Consider the following 15415-nt stretch of genomic DNA (forward strand, 5'->3'; position numbering starts at 1 on the left):
GTCTTGCAATAAGAGAAAAACCCTTCGGGACTTTAATTTGTTCACATCCAGAGAATGAAGAAGTGTCATAATATCACAGAGTCGTTAAATGGTTCGCAGAGCATATTCTGTGATCCGGTCAGACTCCAGAATATTGGCCATGCCGTTCTGACTTGCGTTGCTCTGATTGTTGTAAACTGGAAACCTTTATTGACGTGTTGGGGCATTTTGAGGCTGGTAGCGTTGTTGTCCTGCAGCTGCCATTTTAGGTGGTTATATTTTCAAAAGCTCTATAACCAACAGACTAACAGTTATTATTGGGATTGTACTTAAACAGTTGAATTCTAGATTTGCACATTTTTTAAAAATCCCCTAGTAACTGAATTCTGCAGCAGAACAGAAGCATTAATAATCAGTGTATTTGCACAACAGATGTTTTATATTTGACTAATCTAGTTCCACTAATAGTCTTGTATACAACCTCCCTTTGTGAAGAAGTGTGGATGAACGAAAGCCATAAAAATACACAGCTGTGGCTTTTAACTGCTATAAATTGCTGGACTATTATAACAAATCTACCCCAGACGTTGCACCAACACTAGTAAACCTCAGTACTTCTATTACTTCCCAGAGGTTAGGTTAGGTGTGTCTTCAGAGGGGAATGACATGCAGCATAGGTTCTCTTTAAACCCGTGATGCCCAGTTCTGGTCCAACACGTTTTAGATGTTTCCCTGGTTCTAAACACCACATTTCAAAGAATGGGTCTTTTTCATGTAGCTACAAAAACTGAAGAAATACTGATGTGGTTCAACCTTAAGCTTAATTGGTACAGGGACACATTTAAAGCATTCAGGTAACAGACCCTCGAGGATCTGGAAGTGGAAACCACTGCTCTACTCTGACTTTAGCTTTTTATTGCTAAAACTTTATTATCTTATTTGGGATAGTGCATCTTAAACAAGGTAATAGATCTGAAGTAGTGCACTTTGCTCCTTTTCCTACCCACTGGGTTCATTATCTGGCATTACAGTTTACCAGTAAGGTGTTTTTTCTATTTATTTTAATCCATTTATCTCAGGCAGAGGGATTTTCCCTGGGAAGCGAGGAGCAAACAAAGTAAATTACATGAAAGGAATCTAAAAAAAGACAAACATCTCCATCTTTAAAAAGCCACAAACAGCGTAAAGCACAGGTACCGCCGTTTAAGGTGGAGGGAAAAATTTCCTTCCTGCAGCTGGATTTTGAGGAGTGACTCATCTCAGAGTGCTCCTGCCAGCATAATTGGACTCCATAAGTGGATATGTTGTTCCGCTGAGTCCATACAAATCCGATTCACCTCACCCTTCCACAAAGCGACGGGAGCAGAAAATGACTTGTCCTTTTTAATCCATCATTAGGAGCAGACGAGACTTTGAAATAACCTTAATAGGAAAGATCAGAGGTGCTCAGGCGTTCGGTTAAATTGTTTGAAAATTAACTTTACTTTGGGACCAAAAATGTTTGTAAAGTGCAAAAGTGAGAATGCATTACCTTCATAATTGAAAAATAAAAGTACAAAAGCTCCAGGAACCTGATTAGAAATTAGTAAGAGAAATACAAGCCAACTGAAACAGATCTAATGACAAGGAGGACATGTTTTATAGATTTTATCCCATTGTTTCCCAATTTGTTCTATCCCCAGAGCAAACCTCCCGGGAGCTCTGCAGGTTTTTTTTTTTGTGAGCACTTCAGTTTGAACACCAGTATCCACACTTGCACAAAGACACCCCCTCTTTCTCTCTTCTTCAGCTGTTGGACAGCTCAGCCTGTAATTATGGCTGTCATCAGCAGCCACTGACCAGCAGCTATATTTATGGGGGGAGCCAGCATGTTCAGACACACTGCAGAGAGAACACCATGCACACATGCAGTCAGTAAACCAAAGAAGAACAGCTGCAGGTTGATCTTTAACCAGAGTCCGTCAATGAGAAACAAGGGGCAGGTTCTTGTGGACACGTCTGAGTTGAGGTTCATGATATTAACTTTCTCAAGAAAATGTTTGCAGGAACACTCACTAAATAAACCGTAGAATTTTGCACCATCTGCAAGAGATGAACAACAAATAAAGGGAGCGTCTTGAATCTTTACAACAGTGCAAATTGAACTAATCAGGAGGGGAAAAGATGATTTTTTTTGTCACCTATCAGAAACAGTCTTTCCTTTGGACACACTGTTTACAGCTGGAATCCTGAATTTAATGAAAAGAAAAACCAGAAAGCAGTGGAAAAAGAAAACAATTCAGCTATGACCAATAACTCAATAAGGGAGTCAACAGGTATTGTTTGTGAGCATAAAGTTTCTAAACAAAGAAAATTCATGAATTAAAAAACTAAGATGAACATGAACAAAATTTCTAACTGCACTGACAGAAATGTAACTTCCCTTATATCCACCACATGTGTTGGATAGCTTGAAGGGACTTTGAGGGCAAATAACATGTGTCATAGACAAACAAACCACATACAAGACTTAGAGTTTAATTTGACCTTATTCTGAGGTCAGATGTCCCGAGAATAACATTTGACATCTACATTGCGAGTAAATGCTTAAAGTAAGACAGACTGATATTAAGAAGAGTAAAACTTGCCTTGTCATTGCATGTTTCGCAAATTGAAAGCGGGCCGGTGGGAGAAACATGCTAACAAACGACTGTCCGTATCAGAGTAAATGTTGTAGTTGAAACTGGAACAAAAAAGACTGATTTGAATTAATTTTTAAATGCAAATCACTTTTTTCTGAAGCAGTCAGAGCATGTGATAATGCATGAAAATCTGAAAAGATATTAAAATGTAACATTTTAGAACAAGAGGACAGACTGCTGAAGTGTAATCTATCTGGATTATTAATATTTATTATTATTATTATTATTATTATTATTATTATTGTTAAATACGCTTTTTCTTTTTTTGGATTGTGACACTTTTGGTCTACCATACTACAGTCACTTCAGTGTGTTACATTTGGACAGATTTAAAGTCTACTTTTTAAACAAGGGCTCCTTTTATATGTTTTCAATGTATTTGTCATTTTAAATTTCACTAACCCTACACTAATGCATTAACATTGCACTGTTAGGTTTGTATGTTAAAGAAATTTTAAGTTAATATTATGTTTTTCAATTTTGGAGCTTTCTATTGAGGGATAAAGCTGAGTAACAACTGCTTACAGACTGCATCTTTTGCAGATTGCTCGTGTTACGCTGGAAAAATGTGCATTTCCGTTTTCACCCGCTTATTTCAATATTCCGTGTTGCAGCTGCATGCATATTTTTCACTATCCAGAACTTTTATTTTACTTTCTTTTTAGAAACTTTTTTCTGCAGGAGTCAGGAAGGAAAGCCGACTTCAGAGCAGAGGATCAGCTGATGGTGAACGTGTGACACTGAAATAAGGGAGACGCTCGCTGTCACCTCTGCTCATGTTGCAGATGATGTGCGGGCTGATTTATTGTCAGACACACTAAAAGCTCTGCTCTGTCTTTGCTGCACTAAAACAAACAAAAGCAATGCTGTATTTGTGTTATCTAATATTTGATGTACTTATTCATGCATCTCCTGTCATGTCTTTGAGTGTGAAACACAGACATGACTCAGTTGCATGCTGCGTGCTTTGACTGCTTTGGACTTTAACGACAGCTGGCATATAGCAGGTGGAATCTCTCTGCCTCGGAGGCAACACAGAGGAGAACATCAACAACAGCAACACACACACACACACACAGTCACAGAAATCTCTCAAAATGAGCAAATGAGACATTTTACCCTGTTTCCTCACAACATTTTAAGAACATCCTTCATGCTCCTGCATGTAGCAACTGGAAATAAAATGAGTTTTTGCTTTTTGCAGTGTGTTCCAGTGCTCAGATGCTGCTGACTTTTGGCAGTATACTTTAGCTGCAGAGTCCAAACACAATGGCTGATGCCACTAGCAGAAAGTATTAGTGAACTGCCTTCAGTGATATAAAAATATCTGCCCCCTAAAACCTTGTTTTAAGGCAATGAATGACCAGTGATTGAGCACCACTTTTAACTGCCCTTGCTTTTGGAAAATTCTGCATATTTTAGTTTTAAGTGTGACCTTTTTTAAAAAAAAAAAAAAAAAAAGAAAAAGGAAAAGAAGGCAAGTCTTTTCAGATGGTTTATATTGGTTTAACATTTTTCTTTTAAAAGAGATTTACCACAAACCAACTGGTGAAATGCTTTCATATTTGCACAAGCCCCAATACAAAAGAAAAAAAAATGTAATTGGGTTAAAACATTTTATGGATTATTAGCTTGATTATTGTTCTATTAATAACAAGAGGATTTAGTGATCCTCTTTCTAAATTACCTTAATTCTGCTCACTGGGGCCAGAACCGTCTTTTTGTGAGGTAACGGTACTCACCACTTGTCCACTGTGCTAGCAAGAAAGGAAAGGAGTTTTTTTTTTGCTAAATGTGCTGTAATTACTTCTGGAGAGGCAAATTATCCTCAGTTGCATTTCACTTTAAAGCACACCTACACTGAGGCTGTCATGCTTTTAAAATATTTAACTACACACAGCAGCATTTGGGAAACTTGGTATTGAAATCCTCTCGAGTCGCTCATGGCAAGAACTGAAAAAACACAATAAATGTTTGTTTTTGATTGACTAAAGTGCTGGACGCAGGATGGACGGATGTCTGCACCGTCCCGAGGGACTTGGCAGTTTTGGGAGAAATTTAGATCTGGCAAGGGCCTTTTTATTCAACCAACACATAACTAAAGAAATAAAGTTAAATTACACATGAACATCATGCTGGTAAGAATAACAACATTTCATTAACCAACGCCGGCGCTCATTTATTTGAACTTGTGACCAGCGACGAAACATCTCATCTCCAGACTTCTCCAAAATGTTTCTGCCTTGTAAAGATTCCCAGGTGGTCCGCCACGCTTCTTACTGGGAACAGTTACCTCATCGCAAAGGAAGATCCAAACCACTAAATGTGAACCTCACACACCCTGTGCTGCCCTCAGCGCAACACCATGGGAACCATGAGAGATCTGAGCAGAAAAGGCTAGGAGAAGGTGGAAACTTCATGCAAGCATCGTTAACAAAAAAACAACAACAAAAAAAAAAAACGAGACAATCTTTAATTTGAAGACAATCAGGCAAATTTCTGCCGTTGCATCACTTTTCTTGCTGAATGTTGCACCATTAAAATGTAATTAAAAAGGCAACATGCAAAGCAGTCTCTCTCTCTCTCTCTCCCTCTCTCTCTCTCTCTCTCTCAAGCAAAGCTGCAGAAAAATAATGATTGCTGGATTGTGTTGGGGCTAAAGTAGGTCAGTGGAGCTAACTGTCAGAAGTAGAAAGAGGGAGAAGCAGGGCAGTAAGATGCTGGCTGCAGTAGGTCCCCTCAGGTCAGAGCTTTTCCCCACTGCAGTGACGCACAAACTAGAGCTCCATCATATTAGTCTGCATGCTCTGCGCCCATGTGTGTGTGTGTGTGTGTGTGTGTGTGTGTGTGTGTGTGTGTGTGTGTGTTGTGTTGCTGTGGACACACACAGATGAAGGCTGCCTCCAGACAGTGGAGGTGTATGTGTGGGTGGACTGTCAGTGTTCCTGTGTTCATGATAAAAGATGATGCATACGAGTTTGGAGATGAAAAGGTCAAACTGGAGGGGCTTTAGGACCATTTTTCTACTGACAAAATGGCTTTTGTTTGGCATTAAGGGGAGTGTGGGGCTGCTTGGTAAGCGTCAAATAAAAGTTAAGGTCAGGCTGACGGACAGCAATAAAAATTGACCGATTTATGAACCTGCTGCAGGGAGAGCTCTTCTAGGGTTGTTACAGTCGCGGTGCACATTGGAGCCACAGCTTGGCAGTAAATTGAGGCATGCTTACAGATATAGAGGTCACCCACTGGAAAAGAAATCACATAATAAACCTGCAGAATACGCATGAGAAGCTGCTTCATTCATAAAGAAAAAAAACCTGTTTTCTCTACAAGAAAGCCCAACAGTCTAAATTGCAGTTATCCCAGAAATATGAATATTTCCTACCACTGAGCAACACTTAACACTAACACACTATTTCACAAAAAAAGTCATTAATTTGGTTAAAAACACCCCTTACTCAACTTTTGCAGGTCAAATTTAAATACAGTAAAGCAACCGCATCACAGGTTGAAGTGCTACTGACCTGATGACTGGTTTCCTTTCCCTTGAAAATAACATTTTATTTTCAGCTTTTAATCCCTACAACCGTGCTTTCCCTGCCATGACACAAACCAATCAGGTCAATCCTGTGTGGAAAATTTCATGATAAGGCCTATTTGCAGAGGCAAGAGCTGAAATTAGGCTCCTCGTCATTTCATCTGTAAAACTGGATCGGTTTATTGCAGAGTAACGCACCTGCTTTTCTTCACTCGGCTTTTCTTCCTCTCCTCGTCCGAGAGCCTCTTAACTCCAAGGTGTTTGATTTATACACTTGAAGCAAGTCTGGAAGGTCTCCTGAAGGTGAACGAGTCACAGAGGCTCTCAAACATGCAAGCTCAACTAAATCTGGTCCCCATTACGCTGAGCAGAACAGCTTGGATTACAGCACACACACACACTCACTCTCACACACACGAATGCACAGTGAGAGTGATTTCAGATCTGTGGTAAAAACCATTATCACTACATCACCTCCTTTACAGCTGCTAGCAGTTTTATATATAAATGCTATAAAGTATCCATTAAATGAAGCCGACCTCCCAGGTTTCCAGTCCAAAGAGCACGGATCCACTCTGATCCGGCGCTCTGGCTGGCGGCTCGGAGGAGGATACTGTTTCCTTCGCTCCGCAAGGCAAGTACAGACTAGAGTCTGAAGGAGAAATGGATTTGTGAAATTCAGACCATCTATAAGTCTCTCTGCCCGGACAAGCTCTGCACACCAGGTCACTTCCTCGTTTAAAAAGGTTTGTGAAACAATCAACGCCCCCAGGCTAAAGCGAGTGAGATGAACTCTCTGTTGCCATAAGGATGACACATGATCCCATTGGAGTGGCACAGCTCGACGGATGTCATCGGGTTTCCATAACAAACAAACCCAAATTAGAAATCCAGCGAGGTCTGCAGGCGACATGAAAGTGGGTCAGTTTGAGCTTTTAAATGCCCTTTCTTCTGTGACCTCATTACTGAAGGAATGCCGCTCTTCCACTGCGATCGCTTGATAGGAGAAGAATTCCTGAACGGTGGGAAATGAGACCTTCAGGTTTGGCATCTGGCCCGGCAAAGAGCAGCCTTCATGTCTCGTCTTGCTCTGATTTATTCTTTAAGTCTCTGCTGCTTCTGGTGACAAACTTTAAAGAAAAGCCCTCAAGCAAAGCAGAGATTGAAAGCCGAGATCATAAAAAGTGTTTCTCTGTTAAGGTGTGGAGTTACTTCAGAGCTTTACAGCAGCTTCTCAACTTGCAACTGTGTAAGTTTAGAAATGTCAAGCAGGAAAAAAAAAAGTGTTATATAAAAGATAAATATTGATTTGCACGCAGTCGAGTCAAATAAATATTTTGTCCCTTTCAACTCATACAGAACAGTGGCTCCAGCATTCTTGTGATTGGTTATTTGCTGATGTGACACATAATTAACTTTTCAATTACAGGTCATCCTAGCCTGAGTTTGTTATGCACATAAATCACACCCGTCCACAGAATCCTCCTGGAGCTCTTAAAAAACAGCAAAGACAAGACAGAAGATCAGTACGAGGCTGGAAGGAGCAAAAAAAGACATCAACAAGGAGCAATTAAATACAAAGTGATATTACTGAATAAATAAAGTTTCCTAAGCCAGTTTCTTACACCATTAGCTATGTTAGCATCTCATTCCAGCACAGCTACGTGTCATTTCCTTAAACCTGCTGCCTCGTCTTTCAACTCTATTACGTCATAACGTTTCAACATTACCTAAGTGAGTCCAGGTTTACCCAATTTAGACGGAAAGTTACCCTGAGCTGATCCAGGAGGATCGGTACGCAGCGACTTGCAAGAGTCTTCTTAAAGATCCAAAGGCTTCTGGGATCACAAAGAAAACCATTTGTAGCACACGTCGTCACAAGTGAACATCAAAAATGATTCAGAAAAGGTTTGGAGACAGGAAGAAAGAAAATCTCCACAGTCAAAAAGAGAAGGTGAAGCTTGGAAACTGTGAGACTTAATGGCAGAGGTGAGAAGAGAGGCTAAAACTCAAGTAAGAGTAGAACTACTTCAAGATATTTTTACTCAAGTAAAAGTAAAAAGTAGCCATCCATTGGTTATAAAAAAGACTAATGAAGTACAAGGTAACTGATCAAAACATCAATTATTTAAAATTACATAATCAGACAAGCCAAAATATAATGTGGAAGATCAAAGATGAAAATAATTCATAATTACAAAATAACAAAATCAGGCAAAAGAGACATGTTTCCTAATCAATTTCTTTCAATATAAAACTTCCTTGGTGGGTGTTTGGTTAAAACAAGCTTGCTGTTCATTCAGTGATCTTCCTCGAAGTGAGTCGAGTATCCAGAAGTTTTACTCAAGTAAGAGTAAAAAGCAGTAAAAATATTCCTCAAGATACATTTTTTTTCCAAAAAAGGTACTCAATTAAATGCAACTGAGTAAATGTAACTATTTACTCCCCAATTCTGCTTAATGTGATTGTGAAATGGAAGAAAGCCAAACGTCTTTGGAGGTTATTTAAGCATCTGAAATGTAGCATTTTGGCCTGCATGGAAAATTAGATGCATGAAGGAAAATGAGCACCAGATTCCCCTGAACACACCATCCACATCTCAAAACATGGCGGTGGAGGCATGATGCTGTTGGGATGCTTTTCTTCAGCAGGGAAAGGAAACTTGATAAATGGGAATCCTGGAGAAAGACGAAATCATTGAACCTAAACTGAATTCTTTAAAACCAACAGAGGGGTTTCAAACCCTAAACCCTGAACGATACATTAAAGGAGGTTAAACTGTTCCAGAAGCAGCAGGACGATCTGTATTTCTCAACTAAACGGGGCGTTTTGAAGTGGAATCTGTTTCCTTTGTGCTTCTCTGAACTTCATCTGAAGTTCATCCTGCTTCGAGGCATCTTAATAGTCCAGTAGTGTTTCTAGCAGCGTTTCTCACTCGTGACTGAAAGCAGCTCTTCATGCCTTCTGACCTGACCCAGTTAGTCAAACACTGGCTTATTTAGACACAAAACACCAACACGCCACGTTCAACTGCGGCGCCATCGATCTCATGCTCAGCCATTTTTTTTTTCTTTTTTTGCCATCATTAAAGTCCTTTGACTGACTCTTTCCTCGGGGACACTTTACTCTCGAGTTCTTCGGCACACAAGCGTAAAATTAGACCGAACTCAAAGTCTCTGAGTTTGTGCTGAGGAGAAAGTGGGCGTTTAAAGAGACCGTTGTGATTATTTTTGGTCTCAATGCAGCTTCTGTGCACTTTTCCACCAACTGATAGAGTAATTTTAACAGAGTTTCTGAAGGGGATATTTACCATGTGTGGATGTGTGATAAATGTATGATACACAGCAGAGCTGTGTTTGTGTTAACTTGTGTGTGACAGCAGTTTGGAAGTTGAGTTCCTGAGTGGCTTTAGTGCAACTTGAGGGTTCATGGAGGGGTGGTGGGGTATATTTTATTAGAAAATACAAAATAATAAGAGATGTATTATAGCAGCTACTTTTAGGAGCCATTTTCAGTGCAAAATTTAGAAAATAATAATAAAAAAAAATCCTTTCTGTATCTTTGTATTGTCCTCTGCATCCAAAAAACTTTCATCAAATGTCTCTGGTTGGTTTTGCAGCATTCATCAGGAGAGACGTCATGATTGGTTGAAATAAATATTAATAATAATTTCCATAATCATTGCCATCATTGCATCATTGATCGTCTCAGGTCACGGACAAATCCAGTGGAAATCCTGTGGGACGGGTGGAAGAGACGAACGGGGTAAGAAGGGAAGTGTGTTAACGCACAAATAGTAAAAACAATGCGGTCAGCTTAAAGGGTGTGTTCTTCAAAATATCCATTTTGGGCAATAAAAGTTGAATTTTTACAGATCCCTTCCATCGGTGCCAACCGGGGAAGGCGTAGTAAGTAACTATGAAGTGTTGCTGGTTACTTTTCAGTACCAATTTACTACTGTTCCCGAAGAAACATTTTCCTTGCAGCGGGGTGGGGAAAAGAAAATAAATAAATATGTACCGAGTAAATGACGCCCACATTTATCTGAATCATGCCTCGAGTAGTAAAAGTTTTTTTTCCGTCTGTTGGTCCAGATTACAAATGCAGAAACCTTCCAGTTTATGTGCAGAATATTTGTTTCATCCTTAAACTTTTGTTCTTCCTCTTTGTTCCCCATAAAAGCCTCCCAGTTGGGAAGCTTTATTCTGCTCGGCGCTGCCAGCACACTGGATTTGATGTCCCACGTTGTGCTGGCCGTGACAAAGCAAGACACTAAAGTCTGATTTGAGCAAAACGTCCAGACCGAAATGCCTCGCAGTAAAATATAATGTGAATTTGCTCTGAATCCTGCTTACATGAATCAGATTTGATGTGGTTTAGCTTAGCTGGATTCCACCAGAGGTAAACACAGCGACCTGATGTGAAGCAGCAGCAGCCAGGATTAAATGAACAGAGTCAGGCTGGAATCACATTCCTACATACAGATAAAACGATTTGCGCGGCTTGTGGCCTTCACCCCATCTTCATGTCGCTGCTTTGACGGACTGAACTCAAAAAGCTTTACTCGGTCTGCGTAAAAGCGCACTACGCCGTTTTGCTCATTCACACATTCGGAGTTGAATCTCCGAGTGAAAAGGACGAAGCGAAGCCCTCCTGTTCAGGTCAGGGTAGTCATAATTCAGCTCAGTGTTACAAGCAAGGCTAACCATGCCTTACCCAGGCAATTGTCTCTGAGAGTGTAGCAGTGACAGCAAACATATATCACACACACACACACCCACAGACACACGCCTGCTACTGAAGGTGGCTCTGAGGTCAAGGCCAAACAAGGTTATTCCTGCAATCTTTTCAAATGCTTTCTTTGCACTGAAGCGCCTGGTTAAGATGCATTAAAATACTCTGTTCAACCCTTTAGCTTGAGTCCATTTAATGACTCAAGTGAGATTTTTAATGTTTTTTTTTTACATCACTAGCACCCGTAATGACTCCTATAACATGGAACTGATGCGTTTCATTGATTTCCACTTCACTTTTAGTAATGTCTAATTATGCATTTGTTGAGCGTATAAATATAAAGAAAATCACAGTGGCCCAGTTTTCCAATGCACTCTTCAAAATGGGAAAGACAAAAGGACATGCCTCTAGAGTAAGGCTGATGAGTGAGAAGAGAGGTTACAAAAAACAATTAACCACAGACTGATTAAATTCTTTAAAATGAGACTATTCTACTGCAATAAAAATAAATACAATTATATTTTAGGGTTTTTCATATCTTTACCAGGAATGTTGATAACTGTATGGAGAATCCATCCATCCTGATCAAACATTGCAATTTAAGGACTGTCAAAGCCACTTCTATCATCTTATTGAAATTACAATACCCTAAGAAGATGTCCGCTTTGCGTTCATTTGTTTATTCGCATTTTATATAATGCAGCTGTTTGGTTGTGCAAATAAAAGCAAAATGCTTGATTTACAACCTTAAAAATCTATAATGGACCTAAAATTCCTTTCACTCAAGTAAACAAAGTGGATTTATTAAGTTACTCTTAAAATGCCATGAAGCGGAGAGGTACCTGTCGATACAAATTTCGTCCATGTTTTTGCTCGGTTCAAAATAAATACATAGAACTAAGCGAGAAAATATTCACCTTTCAATTTTAACCTTCGAAAGGTTTCAACTGCAGGGATTTAACGTTTGTGCTGTGCATATTTACCTGAATCTCAAGGTAAGACAGAAATAAATGCATCAGACTAAGATAAACTCGTAGATTAAGACGTCATTTCCAGTTTGTTATTTTCAAGGTCTGTAAAATGTAAATTTCTGGGTCTTTGACAGTCAACAGGCCACAGTTGGATCTAATCTTCTGCTGTTGCCCAACAACCAATTAAAACCGCAGCGGATGGAGAAGATTTACTTTGGCCGTTAATAATACAGCTAATTTATCTGAAGAAAATAGGACAGCCGTGATACATTTCACCAAAAATGAAACTCCCGATTAGTCAAACGCAAAGCAACGCTGAATAATTTCCATCGCTAATCCAGAGAGCTAATTAGAACAGAAAACATAAGTGATCCACATTCTGCAACCTTCAGATGCGTCTATGAATAAACACTCTGATGCCCACTGGCCAACTTTACAGGAATCCGTGTGCCGTGATTGGCTGGTTTGCCGCAGAGAGTCATCTGGCGGAGCGCATCCTGGCTGAGCTGTTCAAAGCCAACGTCACATTACCAGCAGAGGAAAAGAACAAAATCAGTCAAAACTGGGTCAGAGGAGGCATCGTCACGCAGATCACATCCAGTGATGCAATATCAGAGAGCATCCTCATGAACTGGCCATCTGAGATTTAAGAGCCTTTGAATAAACCTTAAATATAAAAGGTATAAACATGTGCAGCTAAACTGTGTTTGTATGAAATGTAAACATGCTGCACCATCTGCACAGCCCTTGTCGCTTAAATGTGGTTGAGCTTAAATGAAAATACATATTAATTTGGGAGGAATTATTCACTCCAAGGAGGAGCAGGTAAAATGTTACCTTTGTTGCACAACAACAGTACTGCACTTTGCAAGTAGCTCGTGCACAAAGTATCAATCTCTACTTTAGTTGTTTAGAATATTGAGGAAGGTTTAATTGGTAATCCATGACTCTGCTTTCCTGAGGTATAAATATGGGAAATAAAAAAAAAGTATTTTCTTTTCTGCCATCAGAAATATAAATATGTGGTATATTAACACACATTACAAGCACTTGACCCGGAAGTGTTGACTTCCAGTCAGATGAAACAAAGATTGACCCAAAAACAAAATATAAATTTGTGGAAAATGTATATTATGTTCACTTTCCTAAGTATGGTTGAGTGTTTGTCATGCTGTGGATGTTTCCATTACAAAGTCCTTGGGAACATTGTCAGTCATGACAGTGAAAGCTAACAGAAGATCAAACTATTTCTGCAAATAAGAAAAGTAAAATGCGGTTGTCTCCCTTATAGAGTTTTAACCACACATTAGAAAACATTTCTGCATGCCTTACATGTATTTTTGTTGTTTTGTTTTTTAATGTCTGAACTTTGATAGTTCATAAAAGGTCATTATTTTAGTTTCCAACACAGGAAAAATGAAAGACAAAACCAATATTGTTCAGGTTTTCTGATGCAACAACGCTAAAGATCTTCTAGTTATTCCACTGAATTCTTAGTTAATTGATTGAAAGAATATTTTTGCAGAACTGTGTTGTTGATGTTAAATGAACCATGCATCAAATCACTAAAAAACACCGCCTTTTGTCATGCTGCATTTCTGAAGGCTTATAAACTCTCAAGGAAAGTAGATTTTTTCTGTGGTTTAAAATGCCTGTTACACAAGAACGCCCACACTGCAGACGGCACAGCTACTCTGCTCTTTCTAAAACAAAAAAAAACAGAAGACTAATTTAAATAAAAAAACACTCCTAAGAAGAGGAACAGGAAACAAGCAGCAAACAGAATTCATTACGGCAGAAATAATTAGACTCATTTCATGCATAGATTGGTTAATATAAATCCCACCAGCAGCTCATCCAGTAACTCATATTTCTCAACCTGCTGTCAAAAGTGAATTTCTAATTTTGGCAAGTCTATTCGAGCGTGTAGCAGTGAACCCCACCTACACAGCTGAGGAGATCCCTCTGGGTCGGCGTTCAACCATCACTTTTGCCCTTTTCTTCACCCGGACAACAACTCCCGAGTCACAAACCAAACCAGTGTGACCACAGTGAACCACGCGAGCGGCTGCAGCTGCCCACCCGTAAACCCACGCTTGCTTCCCAACACTCCCCAGCTGACCCTTTGGCAAGCCTACCGTCTTCATAGAAGACATCCTCCGCTTCTTCACGCATCATCTCATCCAGGTCGTCCTCTGGAATGTCGGTCACGGCCATCGGTATCCCTCCCCGTCTGAGAAAACGTCTGGGCTGCGAGAAGGAATCGACTCCGGCCCGGGGCCTCTTCGCTCCGATCCACCGGCAGGCTCCTCACACGAGAAGGGAGAAGACTGGGACTGAGCTGAGCGTGCTTCAGCTGTCTGCACAGCAATGTGTGCGTGTGTGTGTGTGCGTGTGTGTGTGTGTCAGGTGAAGAGTGGGTGGGTGGATGCAAGAGAGGACACCCAGCGACCTTCACCAAGTTTCAGCAAGCGTGCCGATTTCATAACATCCTGTGCAAAAGCTGAAGTGAGAGTGTGCCGTTTGGAGAGCACTTGTACGAGTAAGTGTGCGCATGTGTGTGTTTATGAGAGTGTGCCGTAAGAGGAGCGTCAGTGGTGTGTGTGTGTGTGTGTGTGTGTGCATGGGTGTCCATATCCACAGTACAGCTCTCCACAATGAGTCAGCTCGAGCGCTTGGCGATCAACAGGAATAATTCGATGGCATGTTTTGAGCCGGCACAAACATGCAAAGAAGGCGTGAAAGTGAGAGTTTAGCCTGGATATGAAGCGTCTCTGCTGGCCGTCCTTTCACAGCCCACCGGGACTTGTGGGACAACACTGACTGCTCTCTCTATTTTTTCATTTGGCCCACTTCGAGGGAGCTTTGGCAGTGCCGATAAAGTCTGGCGTCATTTGCCGTTTCTGAAAGCTTCCCCAGAGTGGCGCAGGCTGCAAGTAAGCACTCTCACCTGCTCTGAGCAGAAAGCAATTTAAACCAGGCAGAATATTTATCTAGTAATGTTAGCAGAAAGATCCTTCTATTAGTCACAGAGTTTGTACCCCTTGACCTTTGAACTCTGCAACTAAAACCACAAAAAAGGAAAGGTTTGGATAACTCCTGGGACATTTTCTTGTTAGTCATGTCCTGTCCAGCATCGCAGCACTCAGGATTGTTGTCCAAGTGCCAAGTAGCCCAACTTTCACAAGAGGAGCTTTTGATATAGAAACGCTCCTCTTAAATTGGACTGGGTACGGAAGTGAAAAAGAAAGGGAGAGAGGTGTGGTGAAAAGTTTAAAGGTAAAGAAGGAAATAGGATTTCCATCGCCCCGGCTTCCCTGAATTCTCTTCCTCCTTTTTGCAAAACCCGTCTCTTTCTCCCTTTACTCTCCATGCCGTTTCCCTGACTCACCCGATTTAGACAAACCAATTTGAAACCAAAATAGAAAGTAGGCCTCAAGTCAGTTCATTATCACATTTCCCTCAGACCTGCCCTCCTCTGTCACTTCCCTTTAAAGCTGAAGCTCATGGGA

General features: G+C 40.5%; 1 protein-coding gene across 1 annotated transcript in view; it reads right to left on the reverse strand.

Annotated features, from left to right (window-relative positions):
• The window catches only part of LOC106940858 (protein FAM65B-like), a 43181-nt gene extending 28491 nt beyond the window's left edge, over nt 1-14690 (reverse strand). The window contains exon 1 of the mRNA XM_015023714.1: nt 14042-14690. Coding sequence (XP_014879200.1) covers nt 14042-14120 — 79 coding nt within the window. The 5' untranslated portion in view covers nt 14121-14690. The remainder of the gene's footprint in view (nt 1-14041) is intronic.
• Between the last annotated feature and the right edge of the window lie 725 nt (nt 14691-15415).

The sequence above is a fragment of the Poecilia latipinna genome, unplaced genomic scaffold, assembly GCF_001443285.1.
Source record: "Poecilia latipinna isolate Pla-1442-1.1 unplaced genomic scaffold, P_latipinna-1.0 Scaffold3395, whole genome shotgun sequence".
Lineage (NCBI taxonomy): Eukaryota > Metazoa > Chordata > Actinopteri > Cyprinodontiformes > Poeciliidae > Poecilia > Poecilia latipinna.